Source organism: Lemur catta, chromosome 21, assembly GCF_020740605.2.
Source record: "Lemur catta isolate mLemCat1 chromosome 21, mLemCat1.pri, whole genome shotgun sequence".
Taxonomy (NCBI): domain Eukaryota; kingdom Metazoa; phylum Chordata; class Mammalia; order Primates; family Lemuridae; genus Lemur; species Lemur catta.
The window spans coordinates 8191364-8204572 of NC_059148.1; the positions used below are offsets into that span (position 1 = coordinate 8191364).

The window sequence follows — 13209 nt, forward strand, 5'->3', positions numbered from 1 at the left end:
ATCGTTTTGTAAGGTCACCTGGCGGGTGTATCCTGGAATGGTTAAGGAGTGAGACGCCGGGAGAGCCGCCCTCGCTCCCGGCTCTCCGAGCCTTCTGGGCCTCTCCGAACCCGCCAGGTGCGGCTGAGTTTGGCCTCGTTCGGGCGAGACGGAGGCGGTGCCATAAGAGGCTGGGCCGGCAGGACGGAAACCGACCCTGGGCTGGCCTCTCGCCGGGAGGCCGGGTGGTCCTGCCCCTGCGCGGCTGCGTCCCGGGGGAGGAGGGGCCGCGCTCCGACGCTGCGGACTTGCGGAGCCCGCGGGGCGAGGCGCGCGGCGGGAGCGGGGCCCGAGGGGCCGCGGGAGGACGCGGGCGGCCCGGGGGTGAGTGGCCGCGAGGGTCCGCGGGCGCCCGGGCCCCTGCTGCGCTCCGGGCCGTCGGCACCCGCCCGCCGGGCACGGACGAGGGCGCCCCGGCGGCGCTGAGAGCCGGCGCGGAGAACCGCCCCGGGCCGCCCTCGCCCCCGGCTTCCAGCGGTGCGCCACCCGGCCGCGTCTGTCCCTGCCGCGCCTTCTCCGTCAGCTACGGGCAGTCTCGCTGGCGCGACGGGGAGGCCTGTGCAGCCGCCAAAGTCGCTGCTTTGCTTGAAGTAACTTCCTACGCGTCACCGAGCGCTGTGGCTCGGCTGCGCTCTGCCCCGCGGGAAGGGGTCGGGGGCCGAGGCTGGGCCCGGCGGGAGGTGTCTGGGTGGCGGAGGGCGAATCCGGGTGAACGGGTGAGTTGGGTTCGTTCCTGCCTGGGTGGGTCCACGAACAGTCCGGCTTCCTCAGTTTCTCCTCGTGCTTCCACGCCGCGGGACCTGCTCCCCTCCCCTCCCCCCTGCCTGCCGGGGGCTCGCCCGAGGGGCTGCCCGGCCAGCGGAATATCTGCGGGTGAGTGACCCGCAGGAAATCCACCAAGACACCGGGCAACTCCGGAGACGGCTAACGTAACCGTGTTCTTCTAGGGCCTCTCGCCTTCGGGACCACGATGACCGGCAGGGCCAGGACTCGCGCCCGGGGCAGAGCCCGCAGCCGGGAGATCCAGCAACAGGCGGCACCTGGAGCGGCCGCGGTGAGCCCTGTAATGTTAATTGTTTCCTTTATGCAAAAGATACATCCCTGTGCTGAAAGGAGTATGTGTGTGGAGTTCTGTCCTGCTAAGTGAGAATCGGTAAAAGTTCATAAGAAAAGCCAGGGGCTGTGCGTGACGGGATGGGGAGGTTTTGTCTACCTGGATATGCCCTTGACAGCTTCCTTTTCGGGTTTTTCACATGTACAACAGACTTACTTTCAACCCAGAGTGGATGCAAGAGATTCTAAACTTTTTTTGCTTCAGCTAATGACTTCCCGTCTTTGGAAGTGACCTCAAAAGGAGCAACTTCATTAAAGTACTTGCACAGCCTGAGTTGGATAGAACTTCCAATCTTGTGTAGAACTTATTATCCTTGCTTTATGTTCTGCCTTCTCTTACTGCACATCCACTTTTGCATTCATACAGCAGAACCCAGAGTGGTGCCGGGACGGAGGTCTCGCTTGACAACCTCCAATGGCATCTGGTACTGCCGGCAGTCGAGTGACACCATCCAAATGCACTCATTCTGCTGTGATGACTGCTCCCCTCCTCTCCTCCTCCTCCTGTGCCCTCAAACCTCAACCCCTCCTCCCAGTCCTAATCTCAGCCTTTGACATCCACTCCTAAGTCACCGAGACAGATAAAGCATCTGACAAGAACGTCAATGGTTTCCCTGCCTTGTTTCCTCACTCATGAGCAAACCCCTGGTCTGGCCCCTCACCTGAGACTCCAGGGCACTGGCTCTGCTGCTACCCACAGCAAATACCTCTACTTAAACCCAGAGCCTCTTGGCCAATCCTCTATCCCGGGGCATCTCACCAGCAACTCTCCCTTCTTTCTCCCAGGTCAGCAGGTGTGTGTTCTCTTAAATCATTGCCGTCTGCTCACAATCCCACTGAGTTTACTCCCACCCAGCTGGAAACCTTCCCTGGATCTCCCTCTATTTTACCAATCCTGGCACCTGCCCTATCACCTGTACTTGGCATAGTGGAGCCCTCTTTCCTGCTTGATAAACTCCCCCTGCCCGGGATTTAGGCGATCTCTCCTGCATCACTGGCCACCCCTGCTTGTTTTCCTTTTCGGGGTTCGCCTCCTTGCCCTCCGCTATGCCATCAGGCCTCATCTCTTTTCTACATATACGCACTGCCTTGGTAATGTTGTCCAGTGTCAAGACTTTAAATTAAATGCTGTCTAGTCAGTGGACAGGATCCCATGTTTGTATCTCCAGCCAGACCCCACAGATGCCCGTGGACACCTCCCACTCCCCGTTTGCCCTCCCCATCATGTCAAAGCCCTCATTTGAAAGAGCTTTTCATTCTTCCACTTGCTCAGGCCACAGGCTTTGGGTTCATCCCATACTCCTCTTCACCTCAATCCCTTTGCAGAACCCACCAGGGGACGCTGTTGGGTGTCGTCTTTTTCCCCGGAACCTATCCAGTATCTGACAGTTTCTCACCACCTCTACCCCATCCTCTGGCCCAACCACCCACGTCCTTGCTGGACACAGCAGTGGCCTCCTCACTGGCCGCCTTGCTCGTCCTTGTCTCATTCTCTGTTCCCACCATGAAAGCTGACACGTGTCCATGCGGCCCCTCCAGCCGGCACCCTGGAGGGGCTCCCAGGCTCTGAGTCGGAGGCAAGTTCCTCACAGCAGCCCCTTCCCTTCCCCTCACGGTCCCCCCTCTCACTCACCTTCTTCTTGCCACACGACTGGCCACCTTGCTCTTCCTTGGACACCCTTACCTGGAGACTTGTGCTCTTTCTTCCCCACTTGTGGCTTGTGCAGCTTTGTGAATTCACCCACCTCGTTCAAGTCATTTACTCCATGTCACCTTCTCGCTGAGGCCACCTCTGCCCCTCTGACTGGCGTGTCCTGCCCCCGCATAACCCCTTCCCGGTAAGTCCTCATTTGCCTTTGTTTCATTCTACTTTTTCTTGTTTCCCTAGTAGTTACCACACAAGGTGCTATATACACTACTCCTTAAAATTTGTTTTATGTCCCTGGACCATGAGCTTTGCAGAAGACAGTCCTTTGCTTTGTGCCCTGAGAGTGCCATCTGGAGGGTAAACGGACATATAGGGAACATAACTCCTTGTTTCTGTCTCGGAAAACATGCAGACCCCGGAGCCCGCTCCATCCTGGCCCCAACCACAGACGCGGCGAGAGGAAGGCCCAGTGGTTGAGCCTGAGCCACCAAGAGGAGCGGAAGGAGGATCCCGGCCTCCAGGTGAAAGGAAGGAGGGGGGATATGAGGAGAGGCAGGGCATGCTTAACCTGTGAAGGTCCACCATGGCGACAGAAAGTTCTAGATAGAGCCTCAGGGTTCCTGTGAGGTTTGGCAGGACGGGAAGCATGCGAAGCTTGTGCCTCTCCCCCTTCCTGCAGTGAATTATCTGGCTGTCGGTGTTTCCTCCACCTTATGTTTTAAAACTTAAAAGGAGATCACTATTGACTAGCCAATTCAATGTAATTGCTTTTTGAATTTAGACAATACATTTGCATATGATAACTCTCAGTTAACTGGGAACAACAGGAATACCACCATGTTCTTGACTTCTTAAATCGCTGCATTGAAAGGTTGAGCAGCTCTTTGCCCAGCTAAGTGTTTACCTACCTTGCACCATCCTCGTGGGCGATGGGCCATCCTCATTATACAGGTGAGCACACAAGCTCAGATGTTATTTGCCAAGGATTTGGCTAATGCAATTAAACTTCACACCTGATTTTCCACTTTGCCTTTCACAGCAAAATAACTTATGATAAGTCAAAGCTTTAAACACTAAAAAAATTTTAGGTAAATACTTTAACAAAATCATATAAAATCCTGAACCTATAAAATGAAGCTATATCTTTGAATACATAAAATTAAAACGTATTTGTCAGCTGATCATATCTCTGAAAGGTTGTGATTAAATATATGTAAAGTACAGGGTGTACACCAAGTGCCAGTACAGGATGCCCGTTTTTCTTCCACTGAAACTTTAATATGAGTTTGACTGCTGGATGTATCTGGAACTAGTCGAAAGTTTGACAAAACTGTATTAAATTTTATGTGTAAAATGTAGTTAGTCTCTTATAGAAATTGAGACTAATATTTTGTAAGATCATTATAAACCAGAAATAGCTTCCTAGAAGTAACATTTTGAAGAAAACCATCATGGTAACCCAAGCCATGGACTGTCTTGGCCATTTGAGAGTACCAGATTTCCAGATAACAGGTGCATTTCTGTCTTTCCCAACGCCCCACTTCTTACTGAAAGACCGCTTCGAGCTGTCATTCAAATGTTGATTTTGTAAAATACTTAATTCTATAATATAGAAACTTTAGAATGTAATAATACAGGATCCTTCCTCAGTTGATCTAGAAAGGCTAGATCAGTCATTCTGTATCAAAAGCCAATTTCAAGTAGGAGCAGGTGGGGGAGCCAAAACAAAACAAAAAGCCAATTTCATGGATTTGCCCATGAGGGAGCAGTGTAGTGCTAGGGGATGGGCTTAAAGCTGTAGAGCCAGAACCAAGGTTTCCAGTAATCTTTTTTTTTTTTTTTTTTTGAGGCAGACTCCTGCTCTGTCACCCTGGCCAGAGTGAGTGCTGTGGCGTCAGCCTAGCTCACAGCAACCTCAAACTCCTGGGCTCAGGCAATCCTTCTGCCTCAGCCTCCTGAGTAGCTGGAACTACAGGCATGTACCACCATGTCCGGCTAACTTTTTTATATATCTTTAGTTGTCCAGCTAATTTCTTTCTATTTTTAGTAGAGACGGGGGTCTCGCTCTTGCTCAGGCTGGTCTCTAACTCCTGAGCTCAAATGATCCGCCCGCCTCGGCCTCCCAGAGTGCTAGGATTACAGGCGTGAGTCACTGCGCCCAGCCTCCAGTAATCTTTTAATGTGAACAAACACCTGCTGAAGCAGGGCAGGTGCTGCGGCAGGAGTGAAAGAGCTGAGGCAGCCACTGATGCGGGCTGGTGGGATTCACTGGGAAAGGTTTCTGGGTAACATTACCCTTTTCTGGCAACTCATCACTGAAATGATATTTGGATCCTGAGGCGGCATCTTTTCTACCTTCAACAACCTTAACCATTTTACTGAAGAGCTGGGGGTTAATATCATCCTTTATACTTATAGTTCCCTTTTTACTGTATAAATTCATGGCTTTTACACTTACTCGTAGAAGAACTTGAGCTGGCAGCTGAATTGCGGACAGTATCACTGCAGCAAAGGACTGTTTTTCAAGACCTGGTGGTGAATACCAGGCAGAGGATGGAACATGTTCGAGTCTCAAAAACGGGTATGCCGGCCTGTAACAACTCAATGTCATGCAGCTGTTCATTTTACACTTGATAAGAACTTTGTATTTAAGAGATTCTATAAAGCTTCACACCATCACTGTAAGTAGAGGTACCTCATTCTCACCCTCACATGTTTCTGTGATAACATTCACCTCTGTAGAAATGACAATTTGTTTTAGAATCCTGGTTGGACTCTTTCTCTTTTTGTTTCTAGCTCCTAAAATAGAATGACCCGGTTCTTTGGTTGCACTGAGATAGTTTTTTTAATTAAATAGCATTATACACAGTCAATCTTTTCCACAAAGGTTTTGTTTTGTTGTTGATCTACTTTTATTGATAAATACTTCAATCTCATTTAAACTTAATGTATGCTTGCAGAAGTGTTCACCTAAATTGACGGGCATTCTAGATACCAGGTGCATACAGACATCTGTTTATCTCCTTGTTTGACCTAACTTTGGCTTTTAATATTGTAGTGTCCAAATTGTTTCAGATCAAATCAGTCACTTTGTTTCATTATTGGCACACGGCACAATTTTGCAGGCTCAGAGGGTCAGGTGGTAAGACTACTTGCAAACCATTTTCGAGTGACATCTCGTCCCCAGTGGATTGCATATAAGTACAACGTTAACTACCAGCCAGACATAGAAAGTGGAAATCTCCGTGCAAGTTTACTTTCTCAATATGAAGAAATTGGGAAATGCTATATATTTGATGGAAACTCTTTATTACTACCTTATAAACTACGAAAGCCGGTTAAGTAACATTGTTTGACATTTTCCTTCGTTCTTTCTCTTGCATTTTCACTTCACTATTAATATAATAAGACTCCCATTGTTTCTGTATAATAGTTCCTTGAGATGTCCTAAGGATCTCGACCAAATGACTTTTAACAAAACCTATGTGTCATACTTGGTGATTGATACTCAATGGCTCTAATTTTAGTGCTTAACCAGAATTTAACAGCAAAGTGTACCTCAAATGCTGGTAACAAAGTTTCAGATAACTTTTTTCCTCCAAAATGTCAGCCCCCAAAAAAACATCTGGAGAAATACTCATTCTTTTCTTCTATAAATCTTTATACTAACAAAGTAACTTATAGGAGCTTAAGTATTTCAAAGTAAATATTCCAACACTTGGGAATCCCATTTTCTACATGCATGTGTCTGTGGGAAAGACTGCTCCATTATGTGTTGGATAGCCAGGTCACATATTTCATATGCAGTGGAGCTTAGTGTTTCTTAAGAACATCCTGACTTTTTCTGTTTTTCTTACCTCAGAAAACAGTATTTTCCAGAGAGACTGGAAAATTAACTGTGACAGTTACAATCGAGTTTTCCAGAGAACTCACACCCAATGCACCAGATTGCCTACGCTTCTACAATATTCTCTTTAGAAGGTATGTTAGAAATGTATAGTTCCTTCAATATTCACTTGTGTTGTGTGTTAGTGATGCTGAACGTAGCCATTTGCTTCTAGCATTTTGTGTTCTTGATATTCCCCGATTTTGAGAATGACGTGATACCTGGGCCTCAGCTAGGACGTGCGAGTTCGGCAGCTGATCCCCAGTAAGACTCTCCCTGTCCAGAGGAGTCACAGACACCAAATGTGTAGCCAAGCATATTCTTCTCTGGCGCAGGGATACTTGTTTTCCAGTCCACACTCACCATGGTGGCCAAATAGTCAAAACTTGGGACACAGTTTACTAAAAGATATTTTAGTTCTAGGAATGAAGGACATTTTGATGGCTTTTCTACAGTATTTTGTTGTATAAGGAGGCAGAAAAACTGAGGTTAAGTGAACCTTAATGTCCACTTCATAAAGTGATTTACTTATCAGGTACTTTGTGTTAACTGATAGTATAAACCAGGCCATTGACAGACTTCTTTTTTCCCTTAATGTATACTTATGTGTGGTACCAAATGCTTAATTACATGCACTGTACTTTAACAGAGCCTATTCTTTTAATTTCTAGAACTCTGAAGTCGATGGATTGGAAACAAGTTGGTCGCAACTATTACAATGACACGGAGGCGGTGAAGTTTGGCGAAACACAGTTTGTATAAAGTGGAAACCTTTATATTCTGCACACTGAACCGTAGAATGTTTTGAGAAGGTTACTTTCATTTGAGGCGGTATCACTTAAAAATGATGGCCTTTTAAATGGCATTTCTGGCTATGGGAACTTTTTTTAGTTTAATGTAAATCTAAAATAAAGTGAAAAGATACACTTTAAAAATGCTAGCATGATAAACACAAAACTTAAGGTATTCAGTTGGTGTGTAAACATTTATAGGATGCCTAAATAGTCACCCAAAATGTGGGTAACTCATCCCTGAAAATACTTTCAATCATAGAAATTATATCTACCTGTATGTTATGTGTTGGTATATACATATATTATACAGAAGTTACATTATAGTATACAGAAGTTACATTATAGCTAGATATGGATATATTTTAGCTTGTGGGTGATAAAAATGGCTTAACAAAGATGATACTTACAAGTAAGTAGAGCACCTAGTAAATCTTTATTTGAAGGTCCTTCAAAAGACTAGTTATTACTAAAAATAAGGAATTAGAATTCACTGACTCTTAAGTACCAATTTTAAACCCAGAGCTCAGGCCCTGAAACCCATGGCTTTATGTTAAGAGCTTGGACTTAATACCCTCATGTAATTGATTCTAGAGTCAAGTTGGAAATATGGCCTGGTTATGCTACTTCTATTCTTCAGTATGAAAACAGCATTACTCTCTGTGCTGATGTGAACCACAAACTGATCCGGATACAAACTGCTTATGACTTAATGAACAGTATAACTACAGAAAATCAAGAATATATCAGAGAGAAAGTAGCTGATAAGTTAGTTGGATCAATTGTTATGACAAGGTAAGTCTGCTTTTTAAAAAACCTATCTAATCTAATCTTTTTTCCAGAAGAGATGTTTACTAGTTTTCTAATCACTAACTGTTGAAGTATAGGAGTGGACATAACACTTCTTGCATGAGAATGGCAACAATCATTTGACCATTTTCCCATCTGGTTATATAACATTGGAGAAAAATATGAGTCAACTGTAAGCTTTGCTGTTCTTACAACCTCTAATGCTAATTCATTTGTACTGAACCCTGGCTTGCACATAACAAGGTATGCTTCTTCTGAATTTCTTCCTTTCCCTCTTTGTTGTAGGCATCTCGCTATTTTAAAAAGTAGTGCTTAATTATAATTCATCAGCAGTTTTCCACCAGAAATCTTTCTACACCAGAAATCTTCAATTTATAAGAGAATAGTCTTTCCACACCAGAAATTTTCAATTTATAAGAGAACAGATTTAAGGAACCAGTTACTCAGCTAAAACAATCTTAAAAGAAAAAGGTTGGAGCACTCATACTTCCCATTTTCAAAACTTACTGCAAAGCTACAGTAATTAAGATAGCGTGGCACTGACCTAAAAGATAGACACATAGACCAGTGAAATAAAACAGTCCAGGGGGATAACCCTCGCACTATGGTCAACTGACTTTTGACAAGGGCATCCAGGCACATCAATAGGGGAAAGAATAGTCTCTTCAATAATGTTGCTGGGACAACTGAATTGAATATCCACCTGCTGCTTCCAAATATGATAAACAAAATTCAAATTTAACTCAATAGACCTAGATGGAAAAACTAAAAGTTATAACATTATTAGAAAATATAGGAGTAAACGTTTTTGACATTGAGGTAAGCTAAACCTCCTTAGGGCACCAAAGCACAGGTGATAATGAAAGAAAAACTTAGGTAAATTGGGCTTCACCCAAAGTAAAAGCTGACTTTTGTTCAAAGTACACTGTCAAATGTGAAAGGACAACTGACAAAATGGGAGATATTTGCAAATTACATGTATCATAAGAGTTCTTTATATATATGGTATCTAGAATATAGAACATTTACAATTAAGACAACACAATTATTAAAAATAGGCAAAAGAGCTCAATAGACATTTCTCCAGAAATATTCAAAGAAAACATACAAATGGCCAAGAAGTGCATGAAAAAAATGCTCAGTATCATTAGCCATCAGGGAAATGCAAATGAAAACCACACTATTGTTTCACGTCCAGTAGGATGGCTAAAATTACAAAGATATTAACAAGTGCTGGTGAAAATGTGGAAAAAACCAGAACCAACTCTCACACACTGCTGTGGGGAAATACCAAATGGTATGGCTTCTTTGGAAAGCAGTCTGACATTTCCTTAAAATACTAAACATAACATTACCATATGACCCAGAAACGCTATTCCTCAACATATATCCAAGAGAAGTGAAAACATATCCACCAAAATTGGTATAGGAATGTTTGAGGATCATTCATAGTGACCAAAAGTATAAACAACCCTAATGTTTATCAACTCAATAGCGAAACAAAATGTGGGATATCCACATAATGGAATATTGTTTGGAAATAAAATGGAAGGGGTGAACCTTGAAAACATTATGCTGAGTGAAAGAAGCCCGTCAGGAAAGCGGACATGCTGTATGATTCAATTCATATGAAATGTATGAACAGGCAAACGTGTGGGGACAGAAAGTAGATTAGCAGTTGCTTAAGGGCCGGTGGATTGGGCAGATATGGGAAGTGGCTGCTCACGGTGATATTTCTGATAAACTGATTGTGTTTAGAACAACTTCACAACTCTGGATATATTAAGAACCATCATCAGCTTACATGCTTAAATGGGCGGGTTGTGCACACTGTGAATGACATCCTAATAAAGGTGACATATCCTGCAATTGCTTACTTCCTGCTGGTTTCCATGCAATGAGTATCAGAAATGTCACACTGCAATTATTCCACAGATACAACAACAAAACCTACAGAGTGGATGGTATTGCCTGGGAGCGGACTCCCAAAGATACATTTGAAAAATCGGATGGCCAGAGAATTACCTATATAGACTACTACTTGCAGGTACTTTATTTCTTTAAACATATTCAAATCATAAACTTTTTTTATGTTGTACAAATAAGTTTGTCTCATTTAGATACTCGAATATACTTATACAAACACATCAACATATTCTCCTTTTAGGGGATTATAGCTTGACTTTTATCCATGTATCTTGTGTGTAGGGCAATGTCACGTACTTGGAACAGCTCCAGTACAGTCTCTTCTTTCAGGCTTAGAAGTGGCTACAGTCATTATAAACATGGATGGACCGTTACATAGAAAATGAAATATAGGACTTCAGATATAAGTGTCACTTACCCAGAAGGCTCAGCTCTACAGAGCTTGGCCCAAAAAAATAAAAATGACGAACTGCCATGTGAAATGATGTCAATGATGTGTTAATGTGGATTCCTGAATCTGAGTGTTCATGGAAAATAAGGGGATAGACTAAGATGCTCCAGGGGATGAGGTTGATTCTAGTTTTGGCAGATGAAAGATTACTAAGAGAATTACAGATACTTAGGGTGACTAGAAATAACTTATTAAGCTACTTTTTAAGTCATCCATTCGTATTTTTGCATGAGAACCTCAAACGTAGCTACTTGGAACCATTCAGGGTACACGGCACTCTGACATTCCTCCAACAGGATGATTCAATTATGACAGTCCTCATTTGCACACCACACTTAGTGCTGCTTCCTTTAATCCAAAAAGTGTCTAGTGAGTTCCTAATATTTATCCTGAGTATGTCTCGGTAAGAGTTATCTGATATCAAAGAACTCTCATTCCCACGGTAGGCAGAGAGGTGGCAAACAGAAGAAAACTATTCTGACAAGGAGTGTGCAGATCATTAATCTTGGGGGACTGTGGAGAACAGCTGGCTGCTGAGACTGGGTGGTCATGGGAAGCTTCTCTGAGAAGCTGCTTTGTGAATGTCAGAAATGAGCAAGCTTCTAAAGGTCAGGGAGATGAGAACAGAACAGAATACAAAGGCACGCAGGAGCTCAATGTAGGTTATAATCGTTAATTAACTCATGCATGTTGGCATCAAAGAGCAGTGGGGTTAGAAATAACTTGGGAATTTGGCACATTAAGGAAAAATGCTTTCCTGGCATGTGTTGACAGGTAGAATACTTAGATATAAATGAAAAACAAGAAAACAATTTCAGCAAATTTACTTCAATAAAACAGATGGGCTGGCATATTTGAAATAATTAGGGTAGTCTCTGCCTGCCCCTGTAGGAATTCAGTCTAATAAGAAGTAACAATCTACAGTTAGTGTATAATGAGAATGGCAATAAATCATTGAAATGGTAGATGAGTCATTAGAAGGGAAGTTAAATCCTGGCTTTCAAAAGACTTAGGCTGGGCATGCTGGCTCAGGCCTGTAATCCTAGCACTTTGGGAGGCTAAGACAGGAGGATTGCATGAGGCCAGGGGTTTGAGACCAGTATGAGCAAGAAGACTGTCTCTACAGAAAACAAAAAAATTATCCAGGCATGGTAGTGTTCACCTGTAGTCCCAGCTACTTGGGAGGCTGAGGCAGGAGGTTTGCTTGAGCCCAAGAGTTTGGGGTTGCAGTGAGCTATGCTGATGCCACTTTACTCTAGCCCGGGTGACACAGCAAGACCCTGTCTCAACAAAGAAACAGATTTAATTATAGGAGCAAGAGAAATAACCTTTGATTATCAAGGAAGTCAATGTTGGAAGGGATCCTGCTGGGGCATTACGCAGAAGTGGTAAGAAATGGGAAGTGTGACTTCCACATCTCCCCACAGGAAGAACAGTCTATTCACAGGCTTCGATCCCCGGGTGGGAGGAGTGATGTATGGGGTCTGCCCCACACATATGTGCCCTCCCAAGTTCCTGCCATGAGAAGGCTCTGGGACAGGAGTATGGGTGAATCTCAGCTGCCTTTTAAATAACTATACGCTACTTTAAGGGAAAAGTACATAATCTGCAATGTCCTAAGAATTGAAAGTAGTAGCCACCCAGTTCGACAACAAAGCTGTAAGCATTGTATTTGAAGTTGTCTTGTTTGAGGTGACAACTCCTCAAGTTCCCAGAAGCTTAAAAGACAAATGACGCTAGAATGCATGTGTCAAAATCATCGTTGGCAAGGACCGTGTTAATAAGCAGCACAGCAGGATCTATGAAGAATCGCCACTTTCTGTTGCAGAGGGAAAGGCACTTTGTTGTTCGGGAATTGCAGTGTCAATGTAGAAACTTCTGTCATTGTCTCTGAGAATGTCTTTTTCTACTGGAAACAGGGACAGGCACTAAGCTTAGGAAAAATAATGCAGGAGGCGTGTTGGGAATAGATGTGCAACTATACTTCTTAAAAGGGCTAAGTTTTTCCATCCATCATGAAAGTGGGGAGTCTCTTGAAAGTTTTCAGTATGCTTTAGGAATTTTAAAAGCAAAAGTGTGGTAAGTACTCCAAGTCTCTCACCCATCATTTACGAAGTTTAAAAAAAGTAGAGTACAATGACTCCAAGGTAATGTTTAGTTGGAGTCCTGTCTTCAGCCCTGTGTACATATGAGGGGAAAAAAAGTCTCTGGCACATCCAAATTAAGAGTATTTTAAGAATTTAGTACATTATTAAACTTGGGGAAACAATCTCACTGATATACTTCTGGGCCTTCATTTCCAATCCCAAATATGTACTTTTTAACCTATATATGTGATGTTTCTAAGCTTTTAGTGATTACCATGCTGGTCTGTCTTCTGTTGAGCAGCAACATAAAGCAGTGATCACAGACAATGATCAGCCACTTTTGATCAGCCAAGGAAAATGGAAAAAGGGCCAAAAGGACACAAAACGTGAACCTATCCTGCTGGTTCCTCAGCTGTGCGTCCTGACAGGTACAGCTGATTCGTGTGGTCTGTAGAGAA

The 13209-nt window shown here is 43.9% G+C and overlaps 1 protein-coding gene across 1 annotated transcript in view; it reads left to right on the forward strand.

The window, feature by feature from the left end:
• The first annotated feature begins 1009 nt into the window (after window positions 1-1009).
• PIWIL3 (piwi like RNA-mediated gene silencing 3) overlaps window positions 1010-13209 on the forward strand; it is a 37520-nt gene continuing 25320 nt past the window's right edge. The window contains exons 1-10 of the mRNA XM_045535109.1: window positions 1010-1093; window positions 1939-1946; window positions 3249-3352; window positions 5265-5381; window positions 5926-6137; window positions 6663-6781; window positions 7358-7438; window positions 8072-8272; window positions 10223-10334; window positions 13053-13179. Coding sequence (XP_045391065.1) covers window positions 1010-1093; window positions 1939-1946; window positions 3249-3352; window positions 5265-5381; window positions 5926-6137; window positions 6663-6781; window positions 7358-7438; window positions 8072-8272; window positions 10223-10334; window positions 13053-13179 — 1165 coding nt within the window. The remainder of the gene's footprint in view (window positions 1094-1938; window positions 1947-3248; window positions 3353-5264; window positions 5382-5925; window positions 6138-6662; window positions 6782-7357; window positions 7439-8071; window positions 8273-10222; window positions 10335-13052; window positions 13180-13209) is intronic.